General features: G+C 49.9%; 1 protein-coding gene across 2 annotated transcripts in view; it reads right to left on the reverse strand.

Annotated features, from left to right (window-relative positions):
* The window catches only part of cfap54 (cilia and flagella associated protein 54), a 763,542-nt gene that overhangs the window by 295,632 nt on the left and 446,936 nt on the right, over nt 1-20,974 (reverse strand). For both annotated transcript variants that reach the window (XM_038810895.1, XM_038810894.1), the window contains 3 exons: nt 18,092-18,277; nt 16,035-16,122; nt 6,808-6,999 (listed from right to left, as the gene is read on the reverse strand). In XM_038810895.1, coding sequence (XP_038666823.1) covers nt 6,808-6,999; nt 16,035-16,122; nt 18,092-18,277 — 466 coding nt within the window. The remainder of the gene's footprint in view (nt 1-6,807; nt 7,000-16,034; nt 16,123-18,091; nt 18,278-20,974) is intronic.

Genomic DNA, 20,974 nt, shown 5'->3' on the forward strand with positions numbered 1-20,974 from the left:
TCGCGTCAGTGGATATTTTGGTCTCCTTGGTAGGATCAAAAAATGCCAGAACCGGGGCTGTGAGTTTTGCCCTCAGCTCACGCCATTCCTTGCCATGAGCGGGCAGCCACTGGAATTCCATCGACTTTCTGATGAGATGGTGGAGGGCTGTGGTGTGGTAAGCCATGTTGGGAATGAACTTCCTGAGGAAGTTGACCATCCCTAGAAAGCGGAAGACCGCCTTCTTGTCCTCTGGGGTCTTCATGGTGTTGATCGCCAAAATCTTGTCAGCATCTGGCCGCACGCCTTGCTGTGAGATGTGGTCACCAAGGAATTTGATTTCTGATTGATCGAACGAGCAATTGGCCCTGTTGAGTCGGAGGCCATGCTCGTAGATTCTGTGAAATACCTGCTTGAGGCGATCGATGTGTTCTTGAGGAGTTGTGGACCAGATTATGACATCGTCAACATACACGCGCACCCCCTCGATACCCTCCATCATCTTTTCCATGATGTGGTGAAATACCTCTGAGGCAGAGATGATGCCAAAAGGCATCCGGTTGTAGCAGTAGCGACCGAACAGGGTGTTGAATGTGCACAGCTTGCGACTGGATGCGTCCAGCTGTATTTGCCAGAACCCCTTGGAGGCGTCCTGCTTGGTAAAGAATTTGGCGTGAGCCATCTCGTTGGTCAACTCTTCTCATTTTGGTATCGGGTAATGTTCCCTCATGATGTTGCGATTTAGATCCTTGGGGTCGATGCAGGTTCGAAGCTCCCCTGACGGCTTCTTGACGCAGACCATGGAGCTGACCCAGTCCGTGGGTTCTGTGACCTTTGATATGATGCCCTGGTCCTGGAGGTCCTGTAATTGTTGCTTGAGGCAATCCTTGAGGGGTGCCGGCACCCACCGCGGTGCGTGAACCACAGGGCGTTGGTTTGAGCAGGATTTTGTATCGATATGGGAGTGTGCCCATTCCGTCGAACACGCTGTGGTACTGCGTGATGATGTCATCAATTTCAGCCTGGAAGTTTTCATCAGGTGATGCCGTCGCCCATGAGGATGACATGGTGTGGACTCGCTGAACCAGGTTCAGGAATTTGCAGGCCCGAGCACTGAGCAGGGAAGCTCTGTAAGGTCCTACAATCTCAAATCGCAGTGTCGCTTTAAATGATTTATTGGAAACTCCGAGTTGGCATGAGCCACTGGCAGCTATGGCATTGCCATTGTAGTCAAGTAGCTGGCAGGCCGGTGGAAGAATGCTTGATTTGATGCGGATGGTGTCGAGATCGGATTTCGAGATGAGGTTCGCCGATGCGCCGGTGTCCAGTTTGAACCGGATGCGAGCCTTGTTAACTGTGAGGACAGCGCACCACTCGTCGTCGGGATCCACGCTGAGGACCGGGAGGTGCTTCACTATCTTGGAGAGAGGCAGCGCATGCTTCGTAATGATGACCACCCGGTATGGGGATTTGAGGCACTCAGCCTCAGGATCTGCGGGGCTGTCGGAGTCTGGCATGGCCTGCTGCATGGAACGGGCGCTTCTTCGCCGTGGCTGGGATCGCTGGATGCTAGGCAGCGGAGCAGATCTGCAAAGGGCTGCGCAGAGGCCAAGCTTGCCATACTGTCGACACCGTTGTGATTTTGCCGGACATTGCCGCTTTAAATGGCCGGAGCTACAATTCGGACACGTCATGACGCCAATGTCAGCGCGTTCCGTGCTCCAACGCGCATACGCGGTGTGGTTGAACGACGTACGCACCTGCGCAGGCTGGTCTTCTGCTTCGCCGTCCCCTCAGTCGTGGCGCACATGTGCAGGGACCCGGGTAAAGCGCACAAAATGGCCACTCTCATCGACATTTAGGCCCTGCATTTGTGCAATGGCTTGCATCCGTTCCGCTTCGTGGGAGGTTAGCTTTGCCGTTTCTGCCGCCCTGATGTGGGAGTACCGATTGTTAGCATGTTCGTGGAGAAGAACGCACGATGGTGAGGGTGAGCTGCTTGACGTTCAGGAGCTGCTGGCGAAGTGAATCGGAGTGGACCCCGAAAACGATCTGATCCCGGATCGTGGAATCAGTTGTCGAGTCATAGTTACATGACTGCGCGAGGATGCGGAGATGGGTCAAAAAGGACTGAAAAGGTTCATCCTTACCCTGAAACCTCTGCTGGAAAACGTACGGTTCAAAGCTCTCATTCACCTCAATGTCGCAGTGGCTGTCGAACTTCAGCAGGACTGTTTTAAATTTCGTCTTGTCTTCGCCTTCAGCGAATGTAAGGGAGTTGTAGATGTGGATGGCGTGGTCCCCTGCTGTGGAGAGGAATAGTGCGATCTTCCTGGCGTCCGATGCGACCTCGAGGTCGATGGCTTTGAGATAGAGTTGGAACTTCTGTTTGAAGATCTTCCAATTTGCACCGAGGTTGCCGGCGATGCGGAGCTGCGGAGGAGGGCGGACGTTTTCCATGTCACCGGATGGCTGTTTGCTGGTCAACGCTGATTCACCCAAGGTAGGTCCGTCAATTTTCAGCATCACTCACTAGTATCATGATGTGTTGGGCTGGCTGGGTCGATGTGGACTGCACTTGATGCAGTGTAGCGAGAGACAGACTTCCAACACTTGAGATGCAACACGATTTTATTTAACATCTAAACTATAATACATGTTCAACTGTGGATTGATACTATGCTGACTGGAATGGAGACCTGACACTAGCCTGACCAGACTTACTAGCTACCACATGGTGTTTGCACTGGCTAGCTCACGAGCTCTGACTGTCTCAGAGGCTGGGTCCCGAGAGAGAGAGGGAAAACTGGCTTTATAGTGGTCGTGCCGTGTCTGGTGATTGGCTGCTGTGTTCTGTGTGCTTACTGGTCATCCTGTGTGTCAATCATTGCCTGTCTGCCCTCCATTATATATATAGATGTATATTATGACAGTCGCCACATTACCAGAAGGATGTGGATGCTTCAGAGAGGGTGCAGAGGAGGTTCACCAGGATGTTGCCTGGTATTGAGGGTGCCAGCTATGAAGAAAGGTTGAGTAGGTTAGGATTGTTTTCGTTGGAAAGACGGAGATTGAGGGGGGATCTGATTTAGGTCTACAAAATTATGAGAGGTATGGACAGGGTGGATAGCAACAAGCTTTTTCCAAGAGTGGGGGTGTCAATTACAAGGGGTCACGATTTCAAGGTGATTGGGGGAAAGTTTAAGGGAGATGTGCGTGGAAAGTTTTTTACGCAGAAGGTGGTGGGTGCCTGAAACGCTTTGCCAGCGGAGGTGGTACAGGCGGGCACGATAGCATCATTTAAGATGCATCTGGACAAATATACGAACGGGCGGGGAACAGAGGGAGGTAGATCCTTGGAAAATAGGCGACAGGTTTAGATAAAGGATCTGGATCGGCACAGGATGGGAGGGCCGAAGGGCCTGTAACTGTGCTGTAATTTTCTTTGTTCTTGTCTGCGGGCGGGTCCATTCAGAATAAGTCCAGTCAGAACTATCTGGAAACAAATGACACGGGGGAGGTATTTGTGGCGACGGTGTGGGAAGCTCTGAAGGCGGCTGTTAGAGGGGAGCTAATTTTGATTCAGTCCCACAGGGAAAAGGGGGAGCGGGCGGAGAGGGAGCGATTAGTGGAGATACTCCGGGTGGACAGGAGGTTCACGGAGGCCCCGGATGCGGGGTTCCTAAGGGAGCAGCGGAAGCTGCAGGCGGAGTTTGAGTTGTTGACCACAGGGAAAGCAGTGGAACAGTTGAGGAAGGTAAAAGAGGCGGTTTATGAGTACGGGGAAAAGGTGAGTAGGCTGTTGGCGCAGCAGCTTAGGAAGAGAGAGGCGGCCAGGGAGACTGATAGAGTGAAGAATAGGGACGGGAACATGGTCTTAGACCCAGAGGGGTGAACGAAGTGTTTAAAGAATTTTACAGTAAATTATATGAGTCGGAATCCCCAGCTGGCGTGGAGGAGATGAGGCAATTTTTGGATCAGTTGGAGTTCCCGAGGGTGGAGGACGACCTGGTGGAGGGGCTGGGAGCCCCAATTGAGATGGAGGAAGTTATCAAGGGGCTGGAGGCCATGCAGTCGGGCAAAGCTCCGGGACAGACGGCTACCTAGTGGAATTTTAAAAGAAGTTCTCAGGGATATTGAGCCCACTGCTGGTGAGGACATTTAACGAGGCTAGAGAAAAGGGAATCCTTCCCCCGACAATGTCGCAGGCCCCGATTTTATTTATTTTTAAACGGGAGAAGGACCCTGAGCAGTGTGGGCCATATAGGCCAATCTTGCTTCTGAATGTAGATGCTAAATTGTTGGCTAAGGTATTGGCCACAAGGATAGAAGACTGTATTCCGGGGGTGAAAGGGGAAGACCAGATGGGATTCGTTAAGGGCAGGCAGCTCAAGGCCAATGCGCGGAGGCTTTTAAATGATATTATGATGCCCTCATAAAGAGGAGAGGCGGTGGTAGCGATGGACTCGGAGAAGGCCTTTGATCGAGTAGAGTGGGAGTACCTGTGGGAGGCGCTAGGAAGATTTGGGTTTGGTGAGGGCTTTATTGGCTGGGTGTGGTTGCTCTGCCAGGCACCTGTAGCGAGCGCACATACGAACCGGCTGGGGTCGGGGTATTTAAAATTACATCAAGGGACGAGGCAAGGGTGTCCCCTCTCCCCGTTATCGTTTGCTCTAGCTATACAGCCAGTGGCAATGGCGCTAAGAACTTTGAGGAACTGGCAGGGATTTGCTTTTGTGCATTTCAAACTCGATGGAGGGGATGAGAGAGGTCATGTGGATCTTGGGGGAATTTGGCAGTTTTTCGGGATCTAAATTGAACATGGGGAAGAGTGAGATGTTTGTGATTCAGGCTGGAGGGCAGGAGGAGAGACTGGAGGAGCTGCCGCTTAGAATGGTAAGGAAGAGCTTTCGCTATCTGAGAATCCAGGTGGCTCGGAAATGGGAGGTACTGCATAAGCTTAGTCTATTCCAGTTGGTAGGGCAAATGGAAGGGGACATGCTCCCGTTATCACTGGCGGGGAGGGTTCAGACCGTGTAAATGACAGTCCTCCCCAGATTTCTGTTTGTCTTTCAGTGCCTCCCCATCTTCATCCCTCAGGCCTTTTTCAAGCGGGTGAACAGGATCATCTCGGGCTTTGTATGGGCGAATAAAACCCCGTGAGTGAAAAGACTGTGGTTGGAGCGCAGTCGGGGGGAGGGTGGGTTGGCATTGCCGAACTTCTGCAATTACTACTGGGCGGCTAACACCGCCATGATTCGGTAGTGGGTAATGGGGGAGGGGTCGGCATGGAAGTGGTTGGAGGCGGTGTCTTGTAAAGGCACCAGTCTGGGGGCATTGGTAACGGCACCTCTGCTGTTCTCGCCGTCCCGGTAATCCACAAGTCTGGTGATAGTAGCAGCTCTGAGGATCGGGGCAATGGAGGAGGCATAAGAATTTGGAAGTTGCGTCGGTCTGGACCCCGATTTGCAACAACCACAGGTTTGCACGCTGGACGGCGGGTTCAAGAGCTGGCAGAGGGCAGGAGTTAGAAGGATGGGGGATCAATTTATAGACGGGAGCTTTCCCAGCTTGAAGGCGCTGGAGGATAAATTTAAACTGCCGCCAGGGAATGGATTTAGATATTTGCAGATGCGAAACTTCCTGAGAAAACAGGTACCGGCCTTTCCCCTGCTGCCACCATGGGGGATACAGGATAGAGTAGTGTCCGGTACCTGGGTGGGGGAGGAGAAAGTGTCGGATATCTACCAGCAGCTGTTGGAGGTGAAGGAAATCCCGGTGGAGGAGCTTAAGGGCAAGTGGGAGGACGAGCTAGGTGGAGAGCTAGAGGCAGGTCTGTGGGCAGACGCCCTAAGCAGGGTCAATTCCTCCTCTTCATGTGCCAGGCTTAGCCTAATACAATTTAAGGTGGTCCACCGGGCACAAATGACGGCGGCGAGGATCAGCAAGTTTTTCGGGGTAGAAGACAGATATGTGAGGTGTGCAGGAACCCCAGCAAACCATGTCCACATGTCTTGGGCATGCCCGAAGCTCAGAGGGTTTTGGCAGGGGTTTGCGAAGGCAATGTCCACGGTGCTGGGAACCGGGGTGGCGCTGAGTCCAGAGGTAGCGATCTTTGGAGGGTTAGAAGATCTGGGAGTTCAGGGAGTGGAAGAGGCCGATGTCCTAGCCTTTGCCTCCCTGGTAGCCCGGAGATGGATCCTTTTAATGTGGAGGGACTCAAAGCCCCCGAGTGTCGAGCCCTGGGTTAGTGACATGGCTGGGTTTCTCAGGCTTAAGAAAATAAAGTTTACCTTAAGAGGATCAATGTTGAGGTTCTGTCGGAGGTGGCAGCCGTTCGTCAATTTTCTCGGGGTAAATTAAAATGTCAGCAGAAGCAGCAAAAGGGCGGGGGAGGGGGGTGGATAGGTGTTAGATGGTTGAGGAGTGTGAAGATTGGGTCGGGTGGGGAAATGTTTATTTTACCATGTTAATGTTATTGTTTTTGTTATAAAAATTTGCAAATACTTTAATAAAAATATATTTTTTAAAAAGTCACACAAAATTTATCGGAATCAAAAAAGTTGTAAAATGTTGACATTTCATTGGCAGTAAACATCAGAATGGAAGAGCATCTCATGAAATATATCTGTGAAATTAAGGTCGAGCTTAGTGTAGATGTCAGCATGCCCGCATTATTTTCCCTCAACAAAATCCTGGGATGTGCTCATGATTATCGCAATTTGGTGTGCCAATTTGAAAACCGTGCCTTTTATGCCAACAAGATGCAACTTTTAGTTTGTTATTGACTGTAGGGCAATGTATAACGTGATGGGTGTTGGTACTTACTGAGCTATTTTCGCAGATAAAACTCCAGCCAGTAAACAACCCCAAATACCGGCTTGATCCAGCAAGAATTCACTGTAATCTTTAGAATGTTCCAATGAAATGTTGCTGCTTTCAGAGTTTTTCCAGTTATTTATAAAGTCAGTCGTATTAAATATTGCATCAATTGCATGGCACCAACATCGAAAAGCTGCTCTGTAAAATAAAGCAAACTTAAATTGGCATTAACATTCGGGTTCACAACCCTCTAACATTTAGCAGGAGTTGACAAGGTGGTCATTTTTTTCGGTAGATTGGGCAGCACGGTGGCCTAGTGGTTAGCATTGCTGCCTCACGGCGCTGAGGTCCCAGGTTCGATCCCGGCTCTGGGTCACTGTCCGTGTGGAGTTTGCACATTCTCCCCGTGTCTGTGTGGGTTTCGCCCCCACAACCCAAAAATGTGCAGAGTAGGTGGATTGGCCACGGTAAATTGCCCCTTAATTGGAAAAAATAATTGGATAATCTAAATTTATATTTAAAAAAAAGTTTTTCTGTAGATTAGTGGTGTTGGCGACTCTGCTTGAGCAATGTCCTTATATAGCCAATTCACTTTATCTGGGAGCTGTTGGTCTCTTTGCTATTCAGAAACTCGGCTTCATTGGTGGTTGAAGGATGACAGCATCAACGTCAACAACAATTGTTTGGAAACCACTATGGGCGCGATCTGCCACCCTCATTACGCTCTCACTCAAGCGAAACAAGGCCGGTGAATAGTGGAAGGGGCCAAAAACAGGATCCACGCCAGGCGACAAACGGTTCGCGATGCAACCAGCCCGCTCCTGTAGGAGAAATCAAGATCTCGCCGTAGCAAGGCGAGAAACCAATTATTAACAAGAGCCACTCATTATCCAATGGCCTCCCGTCATTCAGCGGCCTCCCCAGCAAGTGCTCACACTGGCGCCAATTAGTACTCCTTTTAAAAAACTTGACCTGGTGAAAGGGCTTCTGTGGGGAACTGAGGAGGTGAGTAGTCACCCTTGCTCGGAGACAGAGAGCCCGGGGACGCTGGGCGTCCTGCCCCTGTGCTCGGCGGGGAATGGGGGACACTCGGCTGGGGATGGGCCACCATGGGAGCGTGGGGGCGCCGGGGAGGACAACCAGGGGGCAACCGCTTGCAGGACCACTGGATTGTGTGTGCCCGTTCCTGGTGCAACCCTTGTCCCTGCCCATATGCCCTACCGACCACCCATAATTCCCACTGACTGCTGAAGGCCTTGGCTGTGCAGCTGAAGGCTATTGCTAATAGGGAATTGGCAATCATGGTTAAGTGAACACTTCACAGATGCCATGTGGATTCCCATGGGTGGGCACGTCATGTAGCATGTGGGACTCATTGCCTAGCATCCGAATCAGACCTTGATGCCTGGACAATGTGCAGGAGGGAACACCACGGATGCAGCAGCTAACATCCAAACACCCAAGGGATGGGACACAGCTCCGGTGGACATGTCCACAGCCAGGGGATGTGTCAGTGCCACGGGGAGGGGACCAGCATCCGGTCCAGTTGAAGTTGTGAGCGGGTGTTCAGGGTACAGGGCCTGTGGGCCAGTGAGGGGGCCCCCCTGTGGCGGGGTGTGCGTGGGCAGGGCGTTCCAGGTAGGGGCGAGGGGGAGGTCAATGAGTGAATGGAGTGTCCTAGGGTGGGGGGCACCACTGTTTGTCAGTCTAACACCCTCTCCCCATACCTTATAGATATTGAAACGTTATGGCAGGGATATTGCATGCAGAGGTTACCCTGGCGATGCGTCCAAATACTGGAGAAGGTGGCAGCAGCAGCGTCTGCAGATGCTCGAGGCAATGGCCCATGTGCCGGACCCCGCCCCACATCCTGAGGGTCCAGCTGCCCATTAGGCTAGGGAGGGACCCAGAGGGAAATGGCCCAGGATGTACAGGTGCCGGTGGGCCTTTGAACAAATGACGGACAGCTCGTGCCGCAGCAGGCCCTGCCTCAACAAGAGATTGTGCTGCACCTGTGCCATATCTTCTGGGTCAAGATCGTCAAGGTCACCGCAGTCCTGAAACTTTGTGCCTCGGGATCATTCCAGGGCACGAATGCTCTGTATGCCCTGGCGGAAGACAAACATAGTGTTTGACATGGATCAAGCGCAGCAAGATGCCCGGGCAGCAGGCTTCTCTGCCATCGCCAGGATGCTCCAGGTCCAGGGTGTAGTAGATGCAACGCACCTCAACCGAAAGGGGTGCCACTCCTTCAACATACAGCTCATGTGCGACCACCAGATGAAGATAATGCACATGTGTGCCTGCCTCCCGGGGAGCATCCAAGAAAGCTACATCCTAAGGTAGTCGGTCATCCCTGCCTCTTGGAGGAGCACCCCAAGATGGGTGGCTGGCTCTTGAGGGATAAAGGATATCTGCTAAGGCCCTAGCGAGGCCCTCATACCAGCCCGATTCACCTAGGGCGTGGCCTGGTCCATTGTCCCATCCTTATCCACCCACCACCCCCAGTTCCCACCCTCCCAGGTGTGTCAGCACTGTCAGCGGGTGACTGTCAAGGGCAGGGGGGGTGATGATAACCCACAGGGAGCTGGGCTCTCCCTCAATCTATGCCATAATCTAACCCCTGCCTGTCTGCTGAGTGTTCGCATGTGGCGATGCATTCCTACTGGCTGTACACAAGGGTGTTTATGATTCAACAGAGGTCACCACACTCTGCCTTGAGATGGAGGGACAGCTGGTTTGAGCCCCTGCTGCCCCTGGCTCTGCCAGCCCTGGCGGCTCCCCGATTCCCGCACCATCATGTCGACGCTCTTGGTGCCGACAAAAGGCTAATGACCAAACCGAGCAGCATGAGTGAGTCGACACCTGCGCTCCCCCCTCCTCGAGACCTTTCCGTACCCGAGCAAGCATCCATCACACCCAACTCCCCATGGGCCTCCCACCCAAACCCCTCCCTTCAACCCCCCAACCATCCCTTCACCCCCCCCCCCCCCTCTCCCTTCACCGTGACCCACGCGTGTGGCTGAAGATGCCTCTCTGAGTCTCCTCAGGGAAAGATCTCCCACAAACGCTGGAGAAAGCTCACACCGACGGTGGAGTGCCGGACTTAAGAATCCTCACCTGCTTAGAGGAACCTGGAGGTGACTGTGGTGGCCAAAGACAGATCGGTCACCCATGTTGAGGGTGGCGGATACCACATTGGTGAGGAAGCACCGGGTTCCACCTGGAGGACCTGTCAAACGTGAGTTGTTGTTGCCATACTGACTGATCCATCCCTCCCACTGACCACATGTCCATTCTCCTGCAGGTCCTCCAGCTGACAGCACCGGCCCATCCCGGGCGGCAGGCTCTCCAGCCTCCCATGAGTCCACTGTGAGCTCCGAGGAAGACGCGAGCAAGGCATCACAGCTGTCATCCCACCCTCCACCAGCACAGATACATGCACCTCAGTGGGAAATGTTGGTGGTCAGGCTTCTGGGGCACAATTTGATGAGCACCACACAGCTGCAAGAACCCCCAGGTGAGACAGCAGTTGGAGGTCAGCTGGGTCCCAGCCTGATGCTGAGCCTATGGAAGAGGTATTCCTGGAAATGATGGAGACTATAGGGAGTGGTCAGGACATTCAGAGGGTGATGTCAGTGACACTCCAGCAGATTCATGGCCGATTGGAAGAGTCCCAGAATTTATGGGCGCAGGAGATGCCGCCGGCAATGCATGGCACCAACACTGCTAGGGTGGCAACCGGAGTGAATAGCCTGGTGCATGATATCGGCACCATTAGTGAACGTGTCCAAGACGTCGTGCAGACGGTGACTGCTATGGCTGAGGGTCTCGGCAGAATGTCTGCCTCGCTGGGGGATGCTACCCAGTACCAGTCTGACCTTGATGAATTTCTGTGGGACATGTCCTGCTCTCAGATGGGAATGGCTGAGGCGTTGCAGAGCATGTCCCAGTTACTGAGGATCAAGTGTCGTCCAATCACAAAATCACACCTAACGTTCTGAGTTTCGCAAGCATGAGTTGGTTGAATATCATCAGTGCACTGCCTGTTGCAAAAGCTACAGGGATGTGCTGTTTGATATAATCTGCCAGTTGTTGTCACATGGAACCTACGTACCTGGCATTGTACTGGCACTGAAACTCAGATACCACATTATTCACTTGTGTGGTGGACAGAAAATACTTTTCACTTGGCGGCAGCATCCTGTCAATGGAAAATACTACTTGTGTTGCTGCTTCACAGCAGCAGCATGAAACTGCTCACTTCACCTTTTGCTCAGATTTCAGAGACACTTTACTCTTCCAGGATAATTTGAGATAGACCGGGCAGGTTCAGGTCATGAGTATGCACAATACACAGTGGGCAATGGCCTGACCAGGGTAGCCATTATCCTGCTAGATAGGCACAAGATTGGCCTTAACAGCAATCTCGCAAATAGGCTCTGAGCCATTTGCTCATGTGCGGGTTTGATGCTGAAATAGGATACTTGATGCACATCCATTTAGCTGTTTGAAATTGGCAGGATACATAAGAACATAAGAACTAGGAGCAAGAGTAGGCCATCTGGCCCCTCGAGCCTGCTCCGCCATTCAATGAGATCATGGCTGATCTTTTGTGGACTCAGCTCCACTTTCCGGCCCAAACACCATAACCCTTAATCCCTTTATTCTTCAAAAAACTATCTATCTTTACCTTAAAAACATGTAATGAAGGAGCCTCAACTACTTCACTGGGCAAGGAATTCCATAGATTCACAACCCTTTGGGTGAAGAAGTTCCCCCTAAACTCAGTCCTAAATCTACTTCCCCTTATTTTGAGGCTATGTCCCCTAGTTCTGCTTTCACCCGCCAGTGGAAACAACCTGCCCACATCTATCCTATCTATTCCCTTCATAATTTTAAATGTTTCTATAAGATCCCCCCTCATCCTTCTAAATTCCAACGAGTACAGTCCCAGTCTACTCAACCTCTCCTCATAATCCAACCCCTTCAGCTCTGGGATTAACCTAATGAATCTCCTCTGCACACCCTCCAGTGCCAGTACGTCCTTTCTCAAGTAAGGAGACCAAAACTGAACACAATACTCCAGGTGTGGCCTCACTAACACCTTATACAATTGCAACATAACCTCCCTAGTCTTAAACTCCATCCCTCTAGCGATGAAGGACAAAATTCCATTTGCCTTCTTAACCACCTGTTGCACCTGTAAACCAACTTTTTGCGACCCATGCACGAGCACACCCAGGTCTCTCTGCACAGCAGCATGTTTTAATATTTTATCACTTAAATAATAATCCCGTTTGCTGTTATTCCTACCAAAATGGATAACCGCACATTTGTCAACATTGTATTCCATCTGCCAGACCCTAGCCCATTCACTTAACCTATCCAAATCCCTCTGCAGACTTCCAGTATCCTCTGCACTTTTCGCTTTACCACTCATCTTAGTGTCATCTGCAAACTTGGACACATTGCCCTTGGTCCCCAACTCCAAATCATCTATGTAAATTGTGAACAATTGTGGGCCCAACACGGATCCCTGAGGGACACCACTAGCTACTGATTGCCAACCAGAGAAACACCCATTAATCCCCACTCTTTGCTTTCTATTAATTAACCAATCCTGTATCCATGCTACTACTTTACCCTTAATGCCATGCATCTTTATCTTATGCAGCAACCTTTTGTGTGGCACCTTGTCAAAGGCTTTCTGGAAATCCAGATATACCACATCCATTGGCTCCCCGTTATCTACTGCACTGGTAATGTCCTCAAAAAATTCCACTAAATTAGTTAGGCATGACCTGCCCTTTATGAACCCATGCTGCATCTGTCCAATGGGACAATTTCTATCCAGATGCCTCGCTATTTCTTCCTTGATGATAGATTCCAGCATCTTCCATACTACCGAAGTTAAGCTCACTGGCCTATAATTCCCTGCTTTCTGCCTACCTCCTTTTTTAAACAGTGGTGTCACTTTTGCTAATTTCCAATCCACCGGGACCACCCCAGAGTCTAGGAATTTCGGTAAATTATCACTAGTGCATCTGCAATTTCCCTTGCCATCTCTTTTAGCACTCTGGGATGCATTCCATCAGGACCAGGAGACTTGTCTACCTTTAGTCCCATTAGCTTGCCCATCACTACCTCCTTAGTGATAACAATCCTCTCAAGGTCCTCACCTGTCATAGCCTCATTTCTATCAGTCGCTGGCATGTTATTTGTGTCTTCCACTGTGAAGACCGACCCAAAAAACCTGTTCAGTTCCTCAGCCATTTCCTCATTTCCCATTATTAAAACTCCCTTCTCATCCTCTAAAGGACCAATATTTATCTTAGCCACACTTTTTTGTTTTATATATTTGTAAAAACTTTTACTGTCTGTTTTTATATTCTGAGCAAGTTTACTCTCATACTCTATCTTACTCTTCTTTATAGTTTTTTTAGTAGCTTTCTGTTGCCCCCTAAAGATTTCCCAGTCCTCTAATTTCCTAGAAATCTTTGCCACTTTATATGCTTTTTCCTTCAATTTGATACTCTCCCTTATTTCCTTAGATATCCACGGTCGATTTTCCCTCTTTCTACCGTCCTTCCTGTTTGTTGGTATAAACCTTTGCTGAGCACTGTGAAAAATCGCTTGGAAGGTTCTCCACTGTTCCTCAACTGTTCCACCATAAAGTCTTTGCTCCCAGTCTACCTTAGCTAGTTCTTCTCTCATCCCATTGTAATCTCCTTTGTTTAAACACAAAACACTAGTATTTGATTTTACTTTCTCACCCTCCATCTGTATTTTAAATTCCACCATATTGTGATCGCTCCTTCCGAGAGGATCCCTAACTATGAGATCATGAATCAATCCTGTCTCATTACACAGGACAAGATCTAGGACCGCTTGTTCCCTCGTAGGTTCCATTACATACTGTTCTAGGAAACTATCGCGGATACATTCTATAAACTCCTCCTCAAGGTTGCCTTGACCGACCTGGTTAAACCAATCGACATGTAGATTAAAATCCCCCATGATAACTGCTGTACCATTTCTATATGCATCAGTTATTTAGAACATAGAACAGTACAGCACAGAACAGGCCCTTCGGCCCTCGATGTTGTGCCGAGCAATCACCCTACTCAAACCCACGTATCCACCCTATACCCGTAACCCAAACAACCCCCCCTTAACCTTACTTTTTAGGACACTACGGGCAATTTAGCATGGCCAATCCACCTAACCCGCACATCTTTGGACTGTGGGAGGAAACCGGAGCACCCGGAGGAAACCCACGCACACACGGGGAGGACGTGCAGACTCCGCACAGACAGTGACCCAGCCGGGAACTGAACCTGGGACCCTGGAGCTGTGAAGCATTTACGCTAACCACCATGCTACCGTGCTGCCCTTTGTTTATTGCCTGCCCCACCATAACGTTACTATTTGGTGGCCGATAGACTACTCCTATCAGTGACTTTTTCGCCTTACTATTCCTGATTTCCACCCAAATGGATTCAACCTTATCCTCCATAGCACCAATGTCATCCCTTACTATTGCCCGGATGTCATCCTTAAATAACAGAGCAACACCACCTCCCTTACCATCCATTCTGTCCTTCCGAATAGTTTGATACCCTCGGATATTTAACTCCCAGTCGTGACCATCCTTTAACCATGTTTCAGTAAAGGCCACTAAATCATAATCATTTACGATGATTTGTGCCATCAACTCATTTACTTTATTCCGAATACTACGAGCATTAAGGTAAAGTACACTTATGTTGGTTTTTTTACCTCTGTTTTGAATCTTAACATCTCCAGTTTTATTCCTTTTAGTATTACTGTGCCTATTCACTGAGCTCCCCTCAGTCACTGTACCTTGTACTGTCGCCCTTTTTGATTTTTGACTATGTCTTCTCTGCCTTGCACTTTTCCCCTTACTTCCTTTTGCTTCTGTCCCTGTTTTACTACCTTCCAACTTCCTGCATCGGTTCCCATCCCCCTGCCACATTAGTTTAAACCCTCCCCAACAACTCTAGAAAACACCCCCCCTAGGACATCGGTTCCAGTCCTGCCCAGGTGCAGACTGTCCGGTTTGTACTGGTCCCACCTCACCCAGAACCGGTCCCAATGCCCCAGGAATTTGAATCCCTCCCTCTTGCACCATCTCTCGAGCCACGCATTCATCCTATCTATCCTGACATTCCTACTCTGACTAGCTTGTGGCACTGGTAGCAATCCTGAGATTACTACCTTTGAGGTCCTACTTTTTAGTTTAACTCCTAACTCCCTGAATTTTGCTTGTAGGACCTCATCCCGTTTTTTACCTATATCGGTGCCTATGTGCACCACGACAGCTGGCTGTTCACCCCTCCCCCCCCCCCCCCCCCTCCCAGAATGTCCTGCAGCCGCTCCGAGACATCCTTGACCCTTGCACCAGGGAGGCAACATACCATCCTGGAGTCTCGATTGCGTCCACAGAACCGCCTGTCTATTCCCCTTACGATCGAGTCCCCTATCACTATAGCCCTGCCATTTTTCTTCCTGCCCTGCTGTGCAGCAGAGCCAGCCACGGTGCCATGAACCTGGCTTCTGCTGCCTTCCCCTGGTGAGCCATCTCCCTCAACAGTATCCAAAGCGGTATATTTGTTTTGCAGGGAGATGACCGCAGGTGACACCTGCACTGCCGTCCTACTCTTGCTCTTTCTTTTGGTCACCCATTTTCTATCTCCCTCATTAATTTTCACCTGCGGTATGACCAACTCGCTAAACGTGCTATCCACGACCTCCTCAGCATCGCGGATGCTCCAAAGTGAGTCCACCCGCAGCTCCAGAGCCGTCAAGCGGTCTAACAGGAGTTGCAACTGAACACACTTCTTGCACGTGAAAGAGCCAGGGACAGTGGACGTGTCCCTGAGCTCCCACATCGCACACGAGGAGCATGACACGGGTCTGGGATCTCCTGCCATGTCTTAAACCTGACCATACTTGCAAAACTCAGAACATAAGGTCCAATATTAGATGTGATTCTGCAACTGGGCAGCACTTGCTGAACAATGCTAATTGTGCTAAGAATTGTACTAACAACTAATTTACGGGAATTAGTTGGACTTGCAATGTAACTTACACTTATGCCCTATGCTTTGCAGGCAAAATTAAACGAAGTGAAGTCTCTCCAAGTTATTTATAACATTATTTATCAGGATAATATCGTATTCAAATGTCCAACTAAGATTCAAAAATACCTCCTGTTTCCTGCATAGAAGTAAACATTTCCTTGTTCATGGAGGGCCTGTGCACACAAACTCTTCTGCCCATTCATTTGAAGTAGCTCTAGTTAAACGAAAATAAGAGAAACATTATCAAATAGCTCTTATATGTTCCATAACAGTTGATTTTAAACTTGCAATGCTGAATTTTGTTTAGAATCTACTGTGGTCAGATTGATTCCCCAGTATTTCTCTATGCAATAAGGGAATAAAGGGTTATGGTGTTCGGGGGGGGGGGAGTGAAGCTGAGTCCACAAAAGATCAGCCATGCTCTCATTGAATGGCAGAGCAGGCTCGAAGGGCCAGATGGCCTACTCCTGCTCCTAATTCTTATGTTCTTATTTAGTTATGACTGTAAATTACATTCTGCACTCTCTCATTCTTTCCCTATGTACGTATGCGTACATTGAGCATGCAAGAAACAATATTTCTCACTGTATGCTAATCCATGTGACAATAATAAATCAAATCAAATGTTTCACTACTGTTTCAGCTGATATATTTTCAGAAAATGATATAAACGAATATTCAGAATAGCCTTTAATTCTCTTTCCAAGATTACTTTTCTTCCCATAGTTTTCATAATTATCGTAATGGAGATGGTGTATTCAAATATAATTCTACACCAGGATCAAGCAGGACATGCTCCCTGTTTTCTTTGTCTGTTTCTACTGAAAGCTGAGATTCATCCTAGTGTGTGGTTGTACACATGTCATCAACCTTTCAGGAGTCCAGGTCCTGATTGTTAACAGTCTGGTTGGCTCCATGGGTATCATAACAAAGCCTCAACCTATCCTCATCTGCACTTTACAGTGAAAGTCACTGGAGAGTATTCTGGAAAGGGAACCCTGACTCATTTTCTATTCTGTTACTCAGAAGCAAATCAATCAATTACAACACCTTTATTATTTCTGCCCAAATTAGGTCAACAAACTAATTACAGACTATACACAGAACATATGGTCACTCAGCGCAAAACCACATTATGCAATGCATGTATGTTCCCATTGTTCCATGCAAGTAGTTGTTACTTTTTAAGAAACAAATAACTAGAAGGGGCATTTTGGATACTTGTATATCTGTTCGTGTGTAGACTTTGTGATCGTTTTGCAACAATGACCACAGCACCTAAACCCACATAAATGTATGTCCAGCAATGCACTAACATTGTATATTCCTTGAAAATAACATTATTAAAACTGAATGGGGTACACAATATTTTTACAGTTAAATAAACTATTTACTGAAATGTTTGCGTGTATGGGCAGCACGGTAGCACAAGTGGATAGCACTGTGGCTTCACAACGCCAGGGTCCCAGCTTCGATTCCCCACTGGGTCACTCTCTGTGCGGAGTCTGCACGTTCTCCCCGTGTGTGCGTGGGTTTCCTCCGGGAGGTGCTCTGGTTTCCTCCCACAGTCCAAAGATGTGCGGGTTAGGTGGATTGGCCATGATAAATTGCCCGTAGTGTCCTAAGAAGTAAGGTTCGGGGGGTGGGGGGGGGTTGTTGGGTTACGGGTATAGGGTGGATACGTGGGTTTGAGTAGGGTGATCATGGCTCGGCACAACATCGAGGGCCGAAGGGCCTGTTCTGTGCTGTACTGTTCTATGTTCTATGTCTGCGTGGGTTTCCTACAGGTGCTCCGGTTTCCTCCCACAGTCCAAAGATGTTCAAGTTAGGTGGATTGGCCATGATAAATTGCCCTTAGTGACCAAAAAGGTTAGGAGGGGTTATTGGGTTACGGGGATAGGGTGGAAGTGAGGGCTTAAGTGGGTCGGTACAGACTCGATGGGCAGGATGGCCTCCTTCTGCACTGTATGTTCTATGTTCTATGTATATTCAGAGTTCCCCTGTTGGTTCATGCTTATGATTAAAATACCCATATTGTCTTGTTCATCTTCGGACATTTGACTAAAATAGGCACAACTGCAATATAATAATGGATATATAAAAGTTCTGCTATTATATTTATAGATACTTTGAGATACATTTTCACGTCCCATTAACAGTAGAAGATAATGAGAGTATCTTACCAATGGTATTTGCATAAGATAAAATCACAAGTGGAATCTGTGACTGAGGCAGAGGCTTACACAAGATATCATCAAATACAAGAAAGTTTTCAGTAGACAGGTCAGCAGGCTTGGAACTTTCAATGGGTGTTGGTGATACAGTGAACCCAACAGTTCCAGGTACACGTTTCATGATGTCTTTCCGTTCTAAAATATAAACAGAGGGAGCTTCAGCCTTTTATTACAGCTCTTACTGCAAAGTGATGATGTTTTTATCTGGTGAAATCTGAAAGAGCCGCAGCATTTTACTGTAGACAAATGTCATTCGGTTATTACACTGAAAATAAAGTTATTGTAGAACTCATCCTTCCGTAAAGCATGTGTGATTTTCTCATATGTGGTGTTTGCACATTCTCCCCATGTCTGTGTGGGTCTCACCCCCACAACCTAAAGATGTGCTGGGTAGGTGGATTGGCCACACTAATTGCCCCTTAATTGGAGAAAAAAGAATTGGGTACTTCAAATTTTTTTTAAAATTCTCATATGATTTTCTCATTACCTAATACTATCCCTATATCTTAAACATTATGGAATGTCGAAATTGAAAAGATCCTGAACACAGACGGAGGATCGCAAGACAAAATTACCCCACCTCTGAAACACATTGCTCAATATTATGACTTTTGCATTCAGCCAACACTGCATACACTGTTCGCTGATGATACACATCAGCAGGGGGACCAGTGTCCTAGTTGCCAGCACCACTGAAAGCCTCTTAAAGGGGAGTTGCATTGTGACTACTGGAGGTATTGACATGAGTTAGAAAGTTGCTAGCAACAAAGATCAGCAGATGATAATAGATCAGAGACTGGGGGGAGGGGGCGATGGTTGTGTTGAACTGGGGAGGGGTATTGGGGTGGCGGGAGCAGTCGGGCTCAGCAGGAGTCGGCTGACTTACGGAAGTATAATGGAAGGGGCTATGCAGCTAGGGGGGCCCTAGCTTGGGGCGGGGGGGGGGAAGAGAGGCTTGTGGGGGGGGGGGGGCGGAAGGGGGGGGGGGGTACCAGGTTGCTGCTGGAATGGCCAAGAAGGAGCTGGAGCATGTAGAGGGGGTCGGAATGGGGGTCTGCCGCCGTGGGGAATGGGCTGGCGGGGGACGCGGGCACGTGGCGGACTGAGGAAGGGTAATGGCTAGTCGACGGGGGAGGGGGGCAGGTAGCCCTCTGATCCGACTGATAACCTGGAATGTGAGGGGACTGAATGGGCCGGTCAAACGGGCCCGCGTGTTTGCGCACCTGAAGGGGCTGAAGGCGGATGTGGCCATGCTTCAGGATACGCACCTGAAGGTGGCGCATCAGGTTAGATTGAGGAAGACATGGGTGAGCCAAGTGTTTCATTCGGGGCTGGATGCAAAAAACCGGGGGGTGGCGATCCTGGTGGGGAAGAGGGTGTCGTTTGAGGTGGCGAATGTGGCGGCAGACAGCGGCGGGAGGTATGTGATGGTAAGCAGCAAGCTACAAGAGGAGCGGGTGGTGCTGGTCAATGTATACGCCCCGAATTGGGACGATGCGGGTTTCATGCGGCGTATGTTGGGCCGGATTCCAGTTTTGGAGGCGGGGGACCTGATAATGGGGGGGGGGGGGGGGGATTTCAACACGGTGCTGGATCCGCCACTGGATCGATCCAGTTCCAGGACGGGTAGGAGGCCTGCGGCGGCTAAGGTGCTGAGGGGGTTTATGGACCAGATGGGAGGGGTGGATCCATGAAGGTTTACGAGGCCGAGGGCCAGGGAATTTTCATACTTCTCCCATGTGCATAAGACCTATTCCCGGATTGATTTTTTCATTATGAGTAGGGCGCTGATTGCGAGGGTGGAGGATGCTGAGTACTCGGCGATAGCCATTTCTGACCATGCCCCGCACTGGGTGGACCTTGAGCTGGGGGAGGAGAGAGACCAGCGCCCGCTTGGGCGCTTGGAGGTGGGGCTGCTGGCGGACGAGGAGGTGGGCGGGCGGGTTAGAGGATGTATCGAGAGATACCTGGAGGCGAATGACAACAGGGAGATCCGAGTGGGGACGGTCTGGGAGGTGCTGAAGGCGATGGTTAGGGGGGAGTTGATCTCCATTCGAGCCCACAGGGGGAGGAGAGAGCAGAGAGAGAGGGAGAGACTGGTGGGGGAGATGGTGAGGGTAGACAGGAGATACATGGAGGCTCCGGAGGAGGGATTGCTGAGGGAGCGACGTAGTCTCCAGGCTGAGTTCGACTTGTTGACCACCAGAAAGGCTGAAGCTCAGTGGAGGAAGGCACAGGGAGCGGTGTATGAATATGGGGAGAAGGCGAGCAGGATGCTGGCGCACCAGCTCCGCAAGTGAGATGCGGCCAGGGAGATTGGCGGAGTTAAGGATAGGGGAGGAAATGTGGTGCGAAGGGGGGTAGACATTAATGGGGTCTTCAGGGACTTTTATGAGGAACTGTATTGGTCCGAACCACCAGCAGAGGAGGGGGGGGATGGGGCGCTTTTTCGACCGGCTGAGATTCCCGAGGGTGGAGGAGGGACAGGTGGAGGGACTGGGGGCGCCGGTTGAGCTGGAGGAGCTGGTCAAAGGGATAGGGAGCAGGCAGTCTGGGAAGGCGCCGGGGCCGGATGGGTTCCCGGTCGAATTTTATAAGATGTATGCAGACCTGTTGGGCCCCCTGTTGGTTAGGACCTTCAACGAGGCAAGGGAAGGGGGGACTCTGCCTCCGACGATGTCTCGGGCGCTGATTTCCTTGATCCTTAAGCGGGACAAGGATCCCCTGCAGTGTGGGTCATACAGGCCGATCTCACTCTTAAATGTAGACGCCAAGCTGTTGGCGAAGATTTTAGCCACGAGGATAGAGGACTGTGTACCGCAGGTTATCCAT

Source organism: Scyliorhinus canicula, chromosome 11 (genome assembly GCF_902713615.1).
Source record: "Scyliorhinus canicula chromosome 11, sScyCan1.1, whole genome shotgun sequence".
NCBI lineage: Eukaryota > Metazoa > Chordata > Chondrichthyes > Carcharhiniformes > Scyliorhinidae > Scyliorhinus > Scyliorhinus canicula.